The following is an 11,766-nucleotide window of genomic DNA, read 5'->3' on the forward strand; positions in this document are numbered from 1 at the left end:
TTCGCAGAAACCGAATTTTTACTAGTGCAAATTCAGAGTAAATTTCGGTTTTTAGAAACCGAAATTTGTTTTCAAGGAAAAAAAAACTTTGGTTTCTACGAACCGAAGTTTTTTCAAGAGCAAAATTAGAAATTCAGATGGATAAAAGATTTACCGGGTGTGGAGAAAAAACATCTAGTTGTATTTCTTACTCTCCTGGGCCAGATATGTTGATTGCGTGATTTGATTAGGTGAGAGACCAATAAATGGAACGAAATATTGAAAATTGGTTTATACTGTTATTTTAAAAATCCAACGGAATTAGACAGTTCAATTAATTGAACCAATATTGTCTACGGTTTAATAACAATTTAAAACAGTTGAGCTATAATTTTAAGGTCTTGCGGTTCAATGTCATGTTCGTCTTCTTAACACATTGGCAAATTTTGATTGACCACGCGGCCATGTCATACCTCTAACTAAGAGGGACCCTTAAAGAATTCTATATATACTCCCCTTATCTTCTCTTCACTTCTCCCTCCTCTCATTTCTTCGGTCGTTTTCTTCTTTAGTTTTAGTGATATTAATTTTAGTTTAACTTTTGTCATTTCATGTATAAATGGTCGTATAGTCCGTCGTCGCCTACTCATACCATTTTTGCTGATGTTGTTTAATCATCATGGTTAAAAATAGTATGGTAATCGACGAATGACTTTTTGTGGTCAAAATTGAAAACCATTTGACTAGCTGAAACAAATGTCAATCAAATGAAACTTTACACCAAAAGAGACCCGCCCTGATTTCCTTTTATCCCAAAAAGAAGAGGTAGAGGTGGTTATGGAAGATTCATCTAAGTCAGATTTGCTATAGGGGGATTTATTGAATGCCCCCAAAAGTGGCAACAACCTGGCCTCCAACATCTTGATGAACTCCTAAAATGAGAAGTAGATGGCGGATTCGAAATTTAAGTTTTTGTTTTTTGAAGTACTTTTTATGTCTAATGTTATTTGTTAGCTTGTTTTATGTTGTAGTAAACATTTTTGAATGCAATGAAATCAATAAAATTATTTATGTTGAATATAATATTGCAATGTAATTCTGATTTTTAAGTCTATAAAAGAGTTGTCTGCTACTTAAATAGCAGATGACTTGTTTAAAGTTTTCCTAGGGGGCATGGATTCTTAGACGGTTCTATTTTTTTCCCATCCTCTAATTAGGTAAAGAATTTTGTGCGCTAATTAACTAATGAATAGGAATATTTTGATAATTTAACAGGGCGCGTGAAAAAATTGAAAGGGTGCTAAAAGCAATTCCCTATATTAACATACGTAACGTGTATCCATCATAATGGGCTTTATTCATTCCCGTGAAGGATTGGGTTCAAATTCAGTCCAAATTGAGAATTTTTTTTTCTACCACTACATTTATCTTTTTACTCCAACATATTTTAAAATATTCTGATTCTACTATTATGTTAAAAGTGTGCTGGTATGTTAAAAGTGTGCTAATATGTTAATTAAAGTGTGCTGGTATGTTAAAAGTGTGCTGGTATGTTAAAACTACATAAAAAATGTGCTGGTATGTTAAAAGTATCTTGGTTAAAATTACATTTTGTGGTAAAAAAAAAATTGTTAAGTCAAAATTATATACGGGAGTTGGAAAAAGGTTTCCAGCATTAAAAATTCTAACACAGTCTTCAATTGTTCCGGTATACGTTTAGATCTAGATTATTTTGTGTTTTTGACGAAAGGAAGAACACTTGAAATAAGAAACAAAAGGGTATAACTAAATCTGTCAAACACAACAAAAGCTGCAAGTGTTCGTGTCACCATCAATCTCAATATCAAAGAATCATTTTTCAAAATTGACAGTGTTCAACTAGTTTCCCAACATCTGCAAAGAATCTTGATGACTGATTTTTTAGTTTTCGGTTCTGAGCTTAAATAGTCAAAAACAACTTGATGTTCATATTTGGATGATTCAATCTGAAGTTCCTGTAACCTTTAAAGCAGTTGTAACTTCAAAAGACCCATAGATGGTGAGCCGTGGTTGGTGGAAGCACAAGATCTAACTCTTACAAAACAATAGTCAATATATTTTGACAAAATAAAAAATAGAAAAACATGAAAAATGTAAACCGGAACAGATTGCATAACATAAAAAATGTGAATCGGAACTCTTTTGTCAAGTACTGTATTCTGGTAGGCTAGTCTGATTAGATATATACAAAATGATTTTCGGAAAACTTACTATCAGTATGTTGTATGTACCGAAAAACTTTGATAATTTATTTATTAGGAAAAAAAATTACAATAATAAAAGGGTAAAATGGACAGTTCAATTAAAATGTAGGGGTGAGAGTTAATTGTTGGGGTAGAGAAATTTTTTTTCCCAAATTGATCAGCAAGACAATTTGCCCATGTGACTTGGTGCACGATGTTTTCTCTCTAGGCCTCTCATGTATTTTTTATACCCTTAAATATTTTAATTTTGCCCTTGTTATAAACTTCGGTTCGCAGAAACCGAAGTTTTTTCTAGTTCAAATTCAGGGAAAATTCGGTTAACGGAACCCGAATTTTTTTTCAAGGCAAAAAAAAATTGGTTCGCAGCAACCGAAGTTTTTATTGAAGGGCAAAAAAGTAAAATCCAGTTGGGAAAGAACCATGGGGGGCCTAAAGAGAAAACATCCTGGTGCACAAGGTTGGACAAATAATTGAGAGTTTTTTCTTTCTTTAGACTTAATTGTATTTTTTGTCCTCCTATTTTGGGCCTATTTGTTTCAAATTTTTCACCAAAAAAATATATTTTTCCCAAAACAAAATCGATTTTTTTATCTTACTTTTGTTTGTTTCAGATTTTTTCAAAAATAATTTTAGTAAAAAAATCATTTTTTTCATCAAAATGAGAATCTATTTTCAATAGCTTTTATCAAAATCTTTTTTTTATCATTCATCATCCCTCACCATCTATGTTGCATAGGTGCGGGTACCGGTACTGGTACCGGAACGTGGTACGGCATTTAAAAAAAATTAAGGTACGGGTACACTCATATAGTTATTTTTAATATAATTATATACTTAAAATAATAAAATTATATTCTTAAAAAAAATAATTAAACATAGAAAATAGCAAACTTCAAAAGTAGTTATATTGTGGTTTACACGTTTAGGAAAATAGGAGTAGTAATAAGATTATGTGGCTCTACTTTTAAAAATAAATAAAAAGGGAAGGAGACTGAATCGATTCTAATTTTTAACTAAAGTGAATCTTTATTAAAAAAAATAAACAAATAAAAAAAGAATGGGATTGGAAAGTGTTGCAAAAAAAAAATAAGAATATTTTTTGATGAAATATGTAACACATGTGTACCCTGAGAGTACCACGCGCGTACCCTGAGCTAACTAGTGGTGGCGGATTGGCGGGAGTCCGTCAATAAAAATTTAAAAAATAAATCGATAAATTTGCAAAAATGTCATAAAAATTTGTAAATAAAATTAAAAATCATCCAAGAAAATCAAAATATAATAATCAACCAACAAGGTGACCGAAAAACAAAATTATCAATCAAAACTTCAAATGATTTATAAAACCATAATAAAGAAATAAAACCATTATTATTTCTTAGGGTCATGCTAAACAGTGCCCCCGGGGCACTTGTTAAGCATACCTAAAAAGGAAATAAAAAATAAAATTTATATTGAAAAGACAATTTTTTATACTTTTGAGGCATTGAATGCACGCATTTCGAGACATAATTTCTATTTTAACATGCTTAACTAGTGCCCCGGAAACACTGTTTAGCATTTTCCTATTTCTTATCATAACATTGCCATGCCTACGTGGTCTACGTCCAACAAATAACTTGATAATAAAGAAATTCAAGTTGCAAAATAGGAGTTGACTGCCGCAAGCAAAATTAAATAGTGGGGGCCTGATTTTATTTTTTTATAATCAAACAATTGAATGTTCGACGAGCTTATTCTTTTTATTTTTATTTTAAAATGTTCGACGAGCTTAAGTACCATCACTATGATTTATTTCTTTAATTTATTTTATTTTGTTATTGGTCTATGATGATACTTTATTTATTTGTTTTCTATTTTTTAAATAGACAAAATAACAAATGATCCCTCCGTCCCAATTTGATTGACACAATTGACTGTTGTGCAGTATTCGCACATGTTGTTTTGACCTTATTTTTCTGCTAATAAACAGAAATAAATATTAGCATATAAGGTCTTATTTGATTCGTCTCCATGAGTATTTTCAAAATATCAAATTTTTATAATTTTTACTAGTATACAATTAAAAATATTAATCGTCAAAGTTCTGCATCAACATGTATGAAATGGTCAACTGTGTCAATTAAATTGGAACGGGGAGAATACTATTTACATACATAACTATGAAGTTTCTTGTTATACTCAAATTAAGGTGATTAATTTCGTAATTGTCAGTTGAGCTAAGTGTTAGCGAAAATAGAAGGTTGACTTTATAGTAAAGAATTAAATAATTTTTTAATTTCTTTAAATATATCAATTTTCATTTTTAATCATTTTAACAACTTCTTTAAAACTTTTTTAATTAGGCATTTTACCAACAAAATATTTCTAAAACACAAAAGAAAACAAATAATTAAACATTTAGAAGAATAAAATTCAAGATTACAGATAGTGGCCTGAAAATTCAGTTGGAAGGTTCGACGAATTTAAAGGTTGATAGTGACCTGAAATCCAAGATTACTTTGCTAAACATTTGATAAATCTGATAGTGTCGACTTGTGACTGAATTCAACGCTACTTTATCAAACGGAACTCGTGCAAAGTAAGAATGACAACATGCATGACAGAATACATTAGTTTTTTCCTATCTCTTGTTAATTATTACAATTTAATAGGATGTGATGTTTTTTGATTTTTAGGTTGCTAACTCTAGGATGGTTGGGCAAAAAAAGAAAAAAAAAACAAACCGAACCGAACAAAAAAAACTGAACTATAACTAACAATTTTAGTGAAAATTAGTTATGATTTAGTTTAAAAGCATAAAATCGAATCATTTTATCAGTTCGATTCGGTTCAGGTCGAAAGACAAACAATTCAATTTGGTTCGATTACCATGAATTTTGAAAATAATTTGATCCAATTTGATTCGATTTTCTTCCAAAATCGAACCATACCCACCACTACCTAACTCTACAACATTCACTATCAGTCAAATAAATTATTTATTAGTTAAACATAATTTAATTAATATTAATTAAATCATTCATACATTTTTACAAGGCATAGAACTTAAAGTGCTAAGTCCGGACTCCACTAACTTCGTTAAGTAAATTGAACTAAAAATAGTATCTCACCCCCTTTCACACACAAATGCCATCTCCCTTGTTGGGGTTTAGGCCCCTATATATATATATATATATATATATATATATATATATATATATATATATATATATATATGTACATGCCTTCGAGCTCTCCCTCCCCCCCCCCCCCCCCCCCCCCCCCCCCCCTCTCTCTCTTTCTCATTTCTCTCCCATCAACTTTTACGTTCCAACTATGTCTTCTTCAGCTAAATTTACTACAAATTTGTTCATCATGTTTCTCTTCCACAGCCTAGCAACAGGTGAGCAAGTCTTACCTTTGCTTATTATTGATCATCATAAAAAAAGAAACTTTTCTTAATGATAACAATTTAATATATAGAATGTTATGTGTTTTTTGATTTGCAGGTTCATACTCTGCAACATTCACTATCGTCAACAAGTGCAGCCTCACTGTTTTTCCCGCTATTTTCCACGGGTTCGGAACCTCATTGCCTTCTACCACTGGCTTTTCCCTTGACCCTGGCGAATCCAATGTCCTCGCCATGCCCCGTTCCTGGTCGGGACGTTTATGGGGGAGAACCCATTGCTCCCACCACTCCAATGGAAATTTCTCTTGCCTCACCGGCGGCGGTGACTGTGCTTCCTCAACCATGGAATGTAACGGTGGAAACGCTTCCTCACCAGCCACGTTCGCAGAATTTAACCTAAACGCCAAATCCAGTGGATTTGATTTCTTCCGCATCAGCTTGGTAAATGGTTACAATCTACCAATGGTGGTTGAGCCTCAAGTCGGAAACGGCTCTGGCAATTGCACATCGACGGGCTGTATGGTACCATTGGGCACAGTGTGTCCATCGCAGCTTAAAGTGATGAGTGGAGGAGATTGCATAGGGTGTAGAAGTGCGTGCAAACCATTTTCTAAGCACTGCTCCTCGAAGTTCTTCGCAAAGGCATGTCCTCACGCCAAAGTCGATGCCACTAAAACCTTTCAGAGTGTTTGTGCAACTACTGATTACTTCATCACTTTTTGCCCTACCTCCACAAGGTAGGTCTCGGTCTCCCATATCTCAATATATTTTCTACTAGGTAAACTTTTATTGAAAGAAATTATAACCATCTCAACAGTTAATATTTGCAAAAAAATATCGATTTATGATCCCGAAATAGATACACTTATACACGTTCAAATGGACTGTTTAGAGTACAAAACGTGATTTGGTGATTCTATAATTGTTTGCTTGGATAAAGCCAAAGCAATTTTGCTAGCTCCAACATGAATTTGGTGATTTTGATGTGAATTTTTTTTAAGTCAAATTTTTTGAGGTTGTTGATGTTGGCTATTTTGGGGCCATTTAATGCAATGTTTTTTTATGCTGTTTTTCTGATTTTAATGAATTTTGTGGTTGTTAATGTTACCTATTTTGGGGCCATCTAATGTTTTTTATCTTGCTTTTTGTTTTGTTTATTCTATGCTTTTTGTCGAGCGTTAACCCTGTTTATATCCTAATTAATTTTGTATCTTTTTTTAACCAAATCTTAGTTGATTTAAAAAAATTACTATGAACCTACTAAGAGGTTCTATATGATATGGATCTATAAAAATATTGGTCCATCTTGGACCACATTTTTCATCAAATTGAGTTTTCTCATTGTTTTCTGTCACTCTAGAACGGAAAAGGGGATGAGATATCATGTAACTCGGATTTGGATTTGGTGTTGTACAAAAAGTAGGCGGTTTCATGTTGTACTGCATTTTGATCGTCCGATTACGATCTAACGGCTTAGATTAAATACAGTAAAAAATAACTACTATAGATCTTATCTGTTTGGATTGTGATCAGATGGTTCGGATGCAGTATAACGTGAAACTACGTGCTTTTTGTACAACACCAAATCTAAATCCATGTAACTCTATATCGAATATGGACCTATCAAATTATTTCATCAAATTGAGTTTTCTCATTCGTATTTGTTAATGAACCACATTTCACATGTATAAATGAAAAAGAAAGAGTAAATGATATTTTTATTAAATTGTTTTAATTATTGTGTATTTGGCATTAGCTATTAGCATAAACATGAGGTGAATTGATATTGACCAGTAACCAAAAAAAAATTGACTTGAAAGAAATGTAAGTGGTACTTCTCCTCCGTCCTAAAATATAAGAGCTACTTTGACTAAATATACTATTCATTTATCTTGTTTTGACCGTATTTTTTTAATAACATGTAAATGTAAATATTAGCATATGAGATCTTGTTTAATTTGTTTTGACGAGTATTTTCAAAATATCAAGTTTTTATAATTTTTACAAATAGACAATTAAAGATATTAGTGATCAAAGTTGTGCTTTGACATACGTGTTATGGTCAACCAGGTCTTATATTTTGGGACGAGGGAGTATTAAATATTTAATTAGACATTACAATTAAATAAATTAGTATAGCATTAAAATTTTAGAAGCTCATTTATTTTGAGTCATTTTTTTGGAATTAGTTTCTTCACACGTAGGGTTGGGAACAGGCCAGGCAAGGCCTTGACAGGCCTGAGCCTGGCCTACGATTTTTTTTCAGGCCTGAGCCTGACCTGTGGCCTATCAAATGTTATTTTTTTTTGGCCTGGCCTGAGCCTTTTAAAAGCCTGGCCTGGCCTTGTAGCCTGTTTAAAAGTCTGTGTTACATTAAAGCTTCTCTATATAGTTTTTTTAAATAGGCTAAACAGGCCTTAAAAAGTTCACATTTAAATTTTTATAATTTCTACAACATTAAGAAAAAGCTAATAATATGATTAACACAATAATTAAAAACTAATAAAATAATAAATACGATTACGAAAAGTCGCAATAATTAAAAGCTAATAATATTTATATAAATAATATTTTTTTAAAAGATATAAATAATAATATTATATAAATAATAATTATTATAAACAGGCCGGCCTATCAGGCTTCGTAGGCCTTTTTAGAAGCCTAAGCCTGGCCTATTTATGTAAACAGGCCGTTTTCAAAGCATAAGCCTGACATTTTTAATAAACAGGTCAGGCCAGACCAGGCTTATACAGGCCAGGCCGAAGGCCCCTGTAGGCCGCCTAGCCTATTCCCAACCCTATTCACACGTCTCTAAATTTGGCTTGGTATATAAGTAAGCTTTTTTTTTATTATTACAAAAAGGGAGCAAAGCCCAGGAAGTAAGCTTTTCTAATTGTACTAGTGATAACTTATTATGAGATGGTTTGTGTATTTGTATTCTTTCATTTTTTTAAATCAATTGCAATTTCAGGAACAATTTTTATTTATTAATTAAATCATCATCCTGAATATGAGTTTAATTATGTGATTGAAAATTTGCAATTGAGTGCAGTAGGATGGAGCCGAGCAAAGAGAAAAACCCTACTACGGTGGACAACTCAGGAGGTCAAAAGAAAGGGTCAACCAAAGACAAAATTGTCAACTTTTTTCTTAAAAATAAAAAACTACTGAGCATTGTTGGTGCTGGTGTTGGTATTGTGGTTGTCATTGTGATAACCATCTCATGTGCCTGCGCCTGTACCAAACATGGTTGCAATTGCATCTTCGGCTTGAGCGCAGGAATCAAATCCAAATTGCCTCATCATCTATTCGAGTCTACAAAGATTGAAGAATTATTCTTTGCAGTTGAGCGCAAAGAAATTGAGCGCAAAGGAAATCCAATCATAGAGACTACTTATTAGTTAATATCGTTTCTTTCAGTTGGTGAAGTTAGTAACATTTATGGTTTCTAGGTGTTTGTTGTATTGTTTTTGAATTTTCCACTTTAAGTCATCAGTACTTTTAATATCCCTCTATTATTGTAATTTATTCTCTAAACTTAAATATATTTTTGGTCCTATAAATATCTCAAATTTCATTTTTAATATCTCTAAATTTTTTTATCAAATTTTGGTCCGTAATACTTTTGTTACTGCTCATCGTTAAATGGAGTTAACAAACTCTGATGTGCCACTATGTACTATTTTTAGTGACATGTCTTTATTTTTATGAATATCACAACTTGGCTTTTTTTATACAGATTACTTAATTAATTAAAAAAATTAAAAAATCTACTCCTTCTCAAACCAATCAATCATCATCTTCATCATCAAACTATTAAGGTTTGGAGTTATGCCCATCATTCACCCTCATTTAAAAAATCCAACAAAAACAAAAATATAAATCAACAAAAACATTCATAATTAAATATATATTTTTTAAACCAAAATAATTTTTCGCGGATAATTGCTGAGACTAATTACTTTAAGATAATTGAGATCTATTTTAAAAGTTAACCTCTTAAACCAAATTTTTCTCCATACATATTGACCGAGAAGCGAACTCAAGACCAAATAGTTAAGAAAATATAAATAAGATTATGTTAATCTACTCTTCATAATTTAATCGTATTTACTCATCAATCAACGAGAACAAACCATATATAAATCCAAAAGTTTGATACGTTGTATGTACCACATGGAAATCCACTTATATAGCTTGTTCTTATTGGTTGATAAATAGATATCCTCAATTTATGAAGGGATAACGTATGTCTGACCATATTATTATGACAAAATTACACTTCAAGTCTTTATCTTATTTTTTGGTAACAATTTGACAATTTATCTTTTTTTTGTAATACTGTAGTCCTTTATTTTATTTATTTTTGTAACATTTAGGTTATTTATTTTATATAAATAAATAAAATAAAGATCAAAGTATTACAAAAAAACTAAAATATTACAAATAAAAAAGATAAAAGACCAAAATATTAAAAATAAAAGATAAAGACCAAAATATTAAAATAAATAAAGACATCCTATATAATTTTGCGTATTATTATTCATAATACCGCCACAAATTACAAAAATTAGATCTATATCCAGTGGGGCCCAATGGATACAGGCACACACAACACCCCCACAAACTACAAAAATTAGATCTATATCCAGTGGGGTCCAATGGATACAAGCACACACACAAGCGGTGGTGCTCCGGCGGCCGGCGGTGGTGCTCCGGCGGCCGGTGGTGGTGCTCCGGCGGCCGGCCACCACCAACCACCCATACTATTTTAATATTATTTTATTTTAAAAATCAGATTTTTAATAATTATTTTAAAAATAATTTAAAAAATCAGTTTTTAATGTTTTTAATTTTTAAAAATAATTAAAAAATTCAGTTTTTTTTTAAAATAATTAAAAAATCAGTTTTTAATGTTTTTAGTTTTTCAAAAATTTAGTATTTTAATTTTTTTCCTATTTATTAGTTTTTTTTGTATTTAAAAATCAGATTTTTTAATTTTAAAAATTACTCTTTTTTTAAATAATAAAAAATATTTTTAAAACAATATAAAAAATAAGTTTTCGGCTAAGTAAAAAATAATTTGGGTTTAAAAAAAATATTTTGTGGGTTGATTATAAACCAATTCAATCATAAAATTAATGAAAAATTATGTTTTTAAAATAATTAATAAATCTATTTTTTTTAATCAACTAATAAAAAAAATTAGTTTAAGTAAAAAACCTATTTAAAATTGGATCATGTGAATAACTTAAATTTTATTACAAACCGGTTATAAATTGGTTCGATCCGGTTAATAACCAAAACCAAATTAGTTTTAAAAAATAACCGGTTTGTTATTGAAATGGTTTTGGTTTAGAACCAAAACCATCAATTAGGTGTGGTGTGGTGTGGTTTCCAAACCATGCACACCCCTACACACATGTTTCTTTTCTTATTTTTATTTATTTTATAATATATTAAGTGGCGTGGGTCCCACTTGGAGTCCACACAACAACTAGCAAGTTCTTCCAACCCTTTTTATAGCTAGGAATGGCAACGGGCGCCCACGGGTGCGGGTTTGACACTTATCAAACCCACACCTGAAATCATCACCCAAACCCAAACCCAAAGGCTGTTCGGGTGGCAAAACAACACCCACGCCCACACCCATTGGGTTCGGGTTTTTCCAACCAAACCCAAATCCGCAGCACATTTGAAAATAATTTGCAAATTTAAGAAATTAAATTCCAACATAGACTTTGAATTAAATTACAACTAAAATTAAGGTCTTCCAAGGAAATTCAAACATAGACTTTCAAGAAATTACAACATAGACTTTCAAGAAATTAAATTACAACTAAAATTTAAGGTCTTCCAAGGAAATTGAGGGAGACTATAGGGGTAATTAGGTAATTATAAAATATTTCGGGTGGGTGTATGGGTTTCGGGTGTGGGTTTGACTGATACCAAACCCACACCCATATTATCGGGTGTCACCCGAACCCAAATCCAGTCAAATCGGGTTTCACCCGTTGACTTGGATTTGAGTTCGGGTGGGTCTCTCGGGTTTGAGTTTTTTTGCCATCCCTATTTGTAGCCTAAAGATTTGAAAGGTATAGGCTAGAGAAACTTGGGTTCATTTGGTATGATGAAAAGAAAGTAAGAAGA

General features: G+C 31.5%; 1 protein-coding gene across 2 annotated transcripts; it reads left to right on the forward strand.

Moving 5' to 3' along the window:
• The first annotated feature begins 5,507 nt into the window (after positions 1–5,507).
• On the forward strand, positions 5,508–9,121 carry LOC123907736 (pathogenesis-related thaumatin-like protein 3.5). Of its 2 annotated transcripts, none has more exons than XM_045958104.1 (3): positions 5,508–5,607; positions 5,714–6,353; positions 8,669–9,121. In XM_045958104.1, the coding sequence occupies exons 1-3, from the start codon at positions 5,541–5,543 to the stop codon at positions 9,015–9,017; spliced, it is 1,056 nt and encodes a 351-aa protein (XP_045814060.1). In that variant the 5' UTR covers positions 5,508–5,540; the 3' UTR covers positions 9,018–9,121. The 2 variants fall into 2 exon arrangements, with proteins under 2 accessions (XP_045814060.1, XP_045814061.1); XM_045958105.1 differs by having other exon boundaries at positions 8,672–9,121.
• Positions 9,122–11,766: the final 2,645 nt, after the last annotated feature.

Source organism: Trifolium pratense, linkage group LG2, assembly GCF_020283565.1.
Source record: "Trifolium pratense cultivar HEN17-A07 linkage group LG2, ARS_RC_1.1, whole genome shotgun sequence".
Classification (NCBI taxonomy): domain Eukaryota; kingdom Viridiplantae; phylum Streptophyta; class Magnoliopsida; order Fabales; family Fabaceae; genus Trifolium; species Trifolium pratense.

Bases quoted from the DNA above. Each gene is read 5' to 3' on its own strand.
- LOC123907736 (XM_045958104.1), top strand. From the start codon at position 5,541: ATGTCTTCTTCAGCTAAATTTACTACAAATTTGTTCATCATGTTTCTC. The intron at 5,608-5,713 runs GTGAGCAAGTCT...TTTGATTTGCAG, and splicing joins CTTCCACAGCCTAGCAACAG to GTTCATACTCTGCAACATTC. The intron at 6,354-8,668 runs GTAGGTCTCGGT...AATTGAGTGCAG, and splicing joins TTTTGCCCTACCTCCACAAG to TAGGATGGAGCCGAGCAAAG.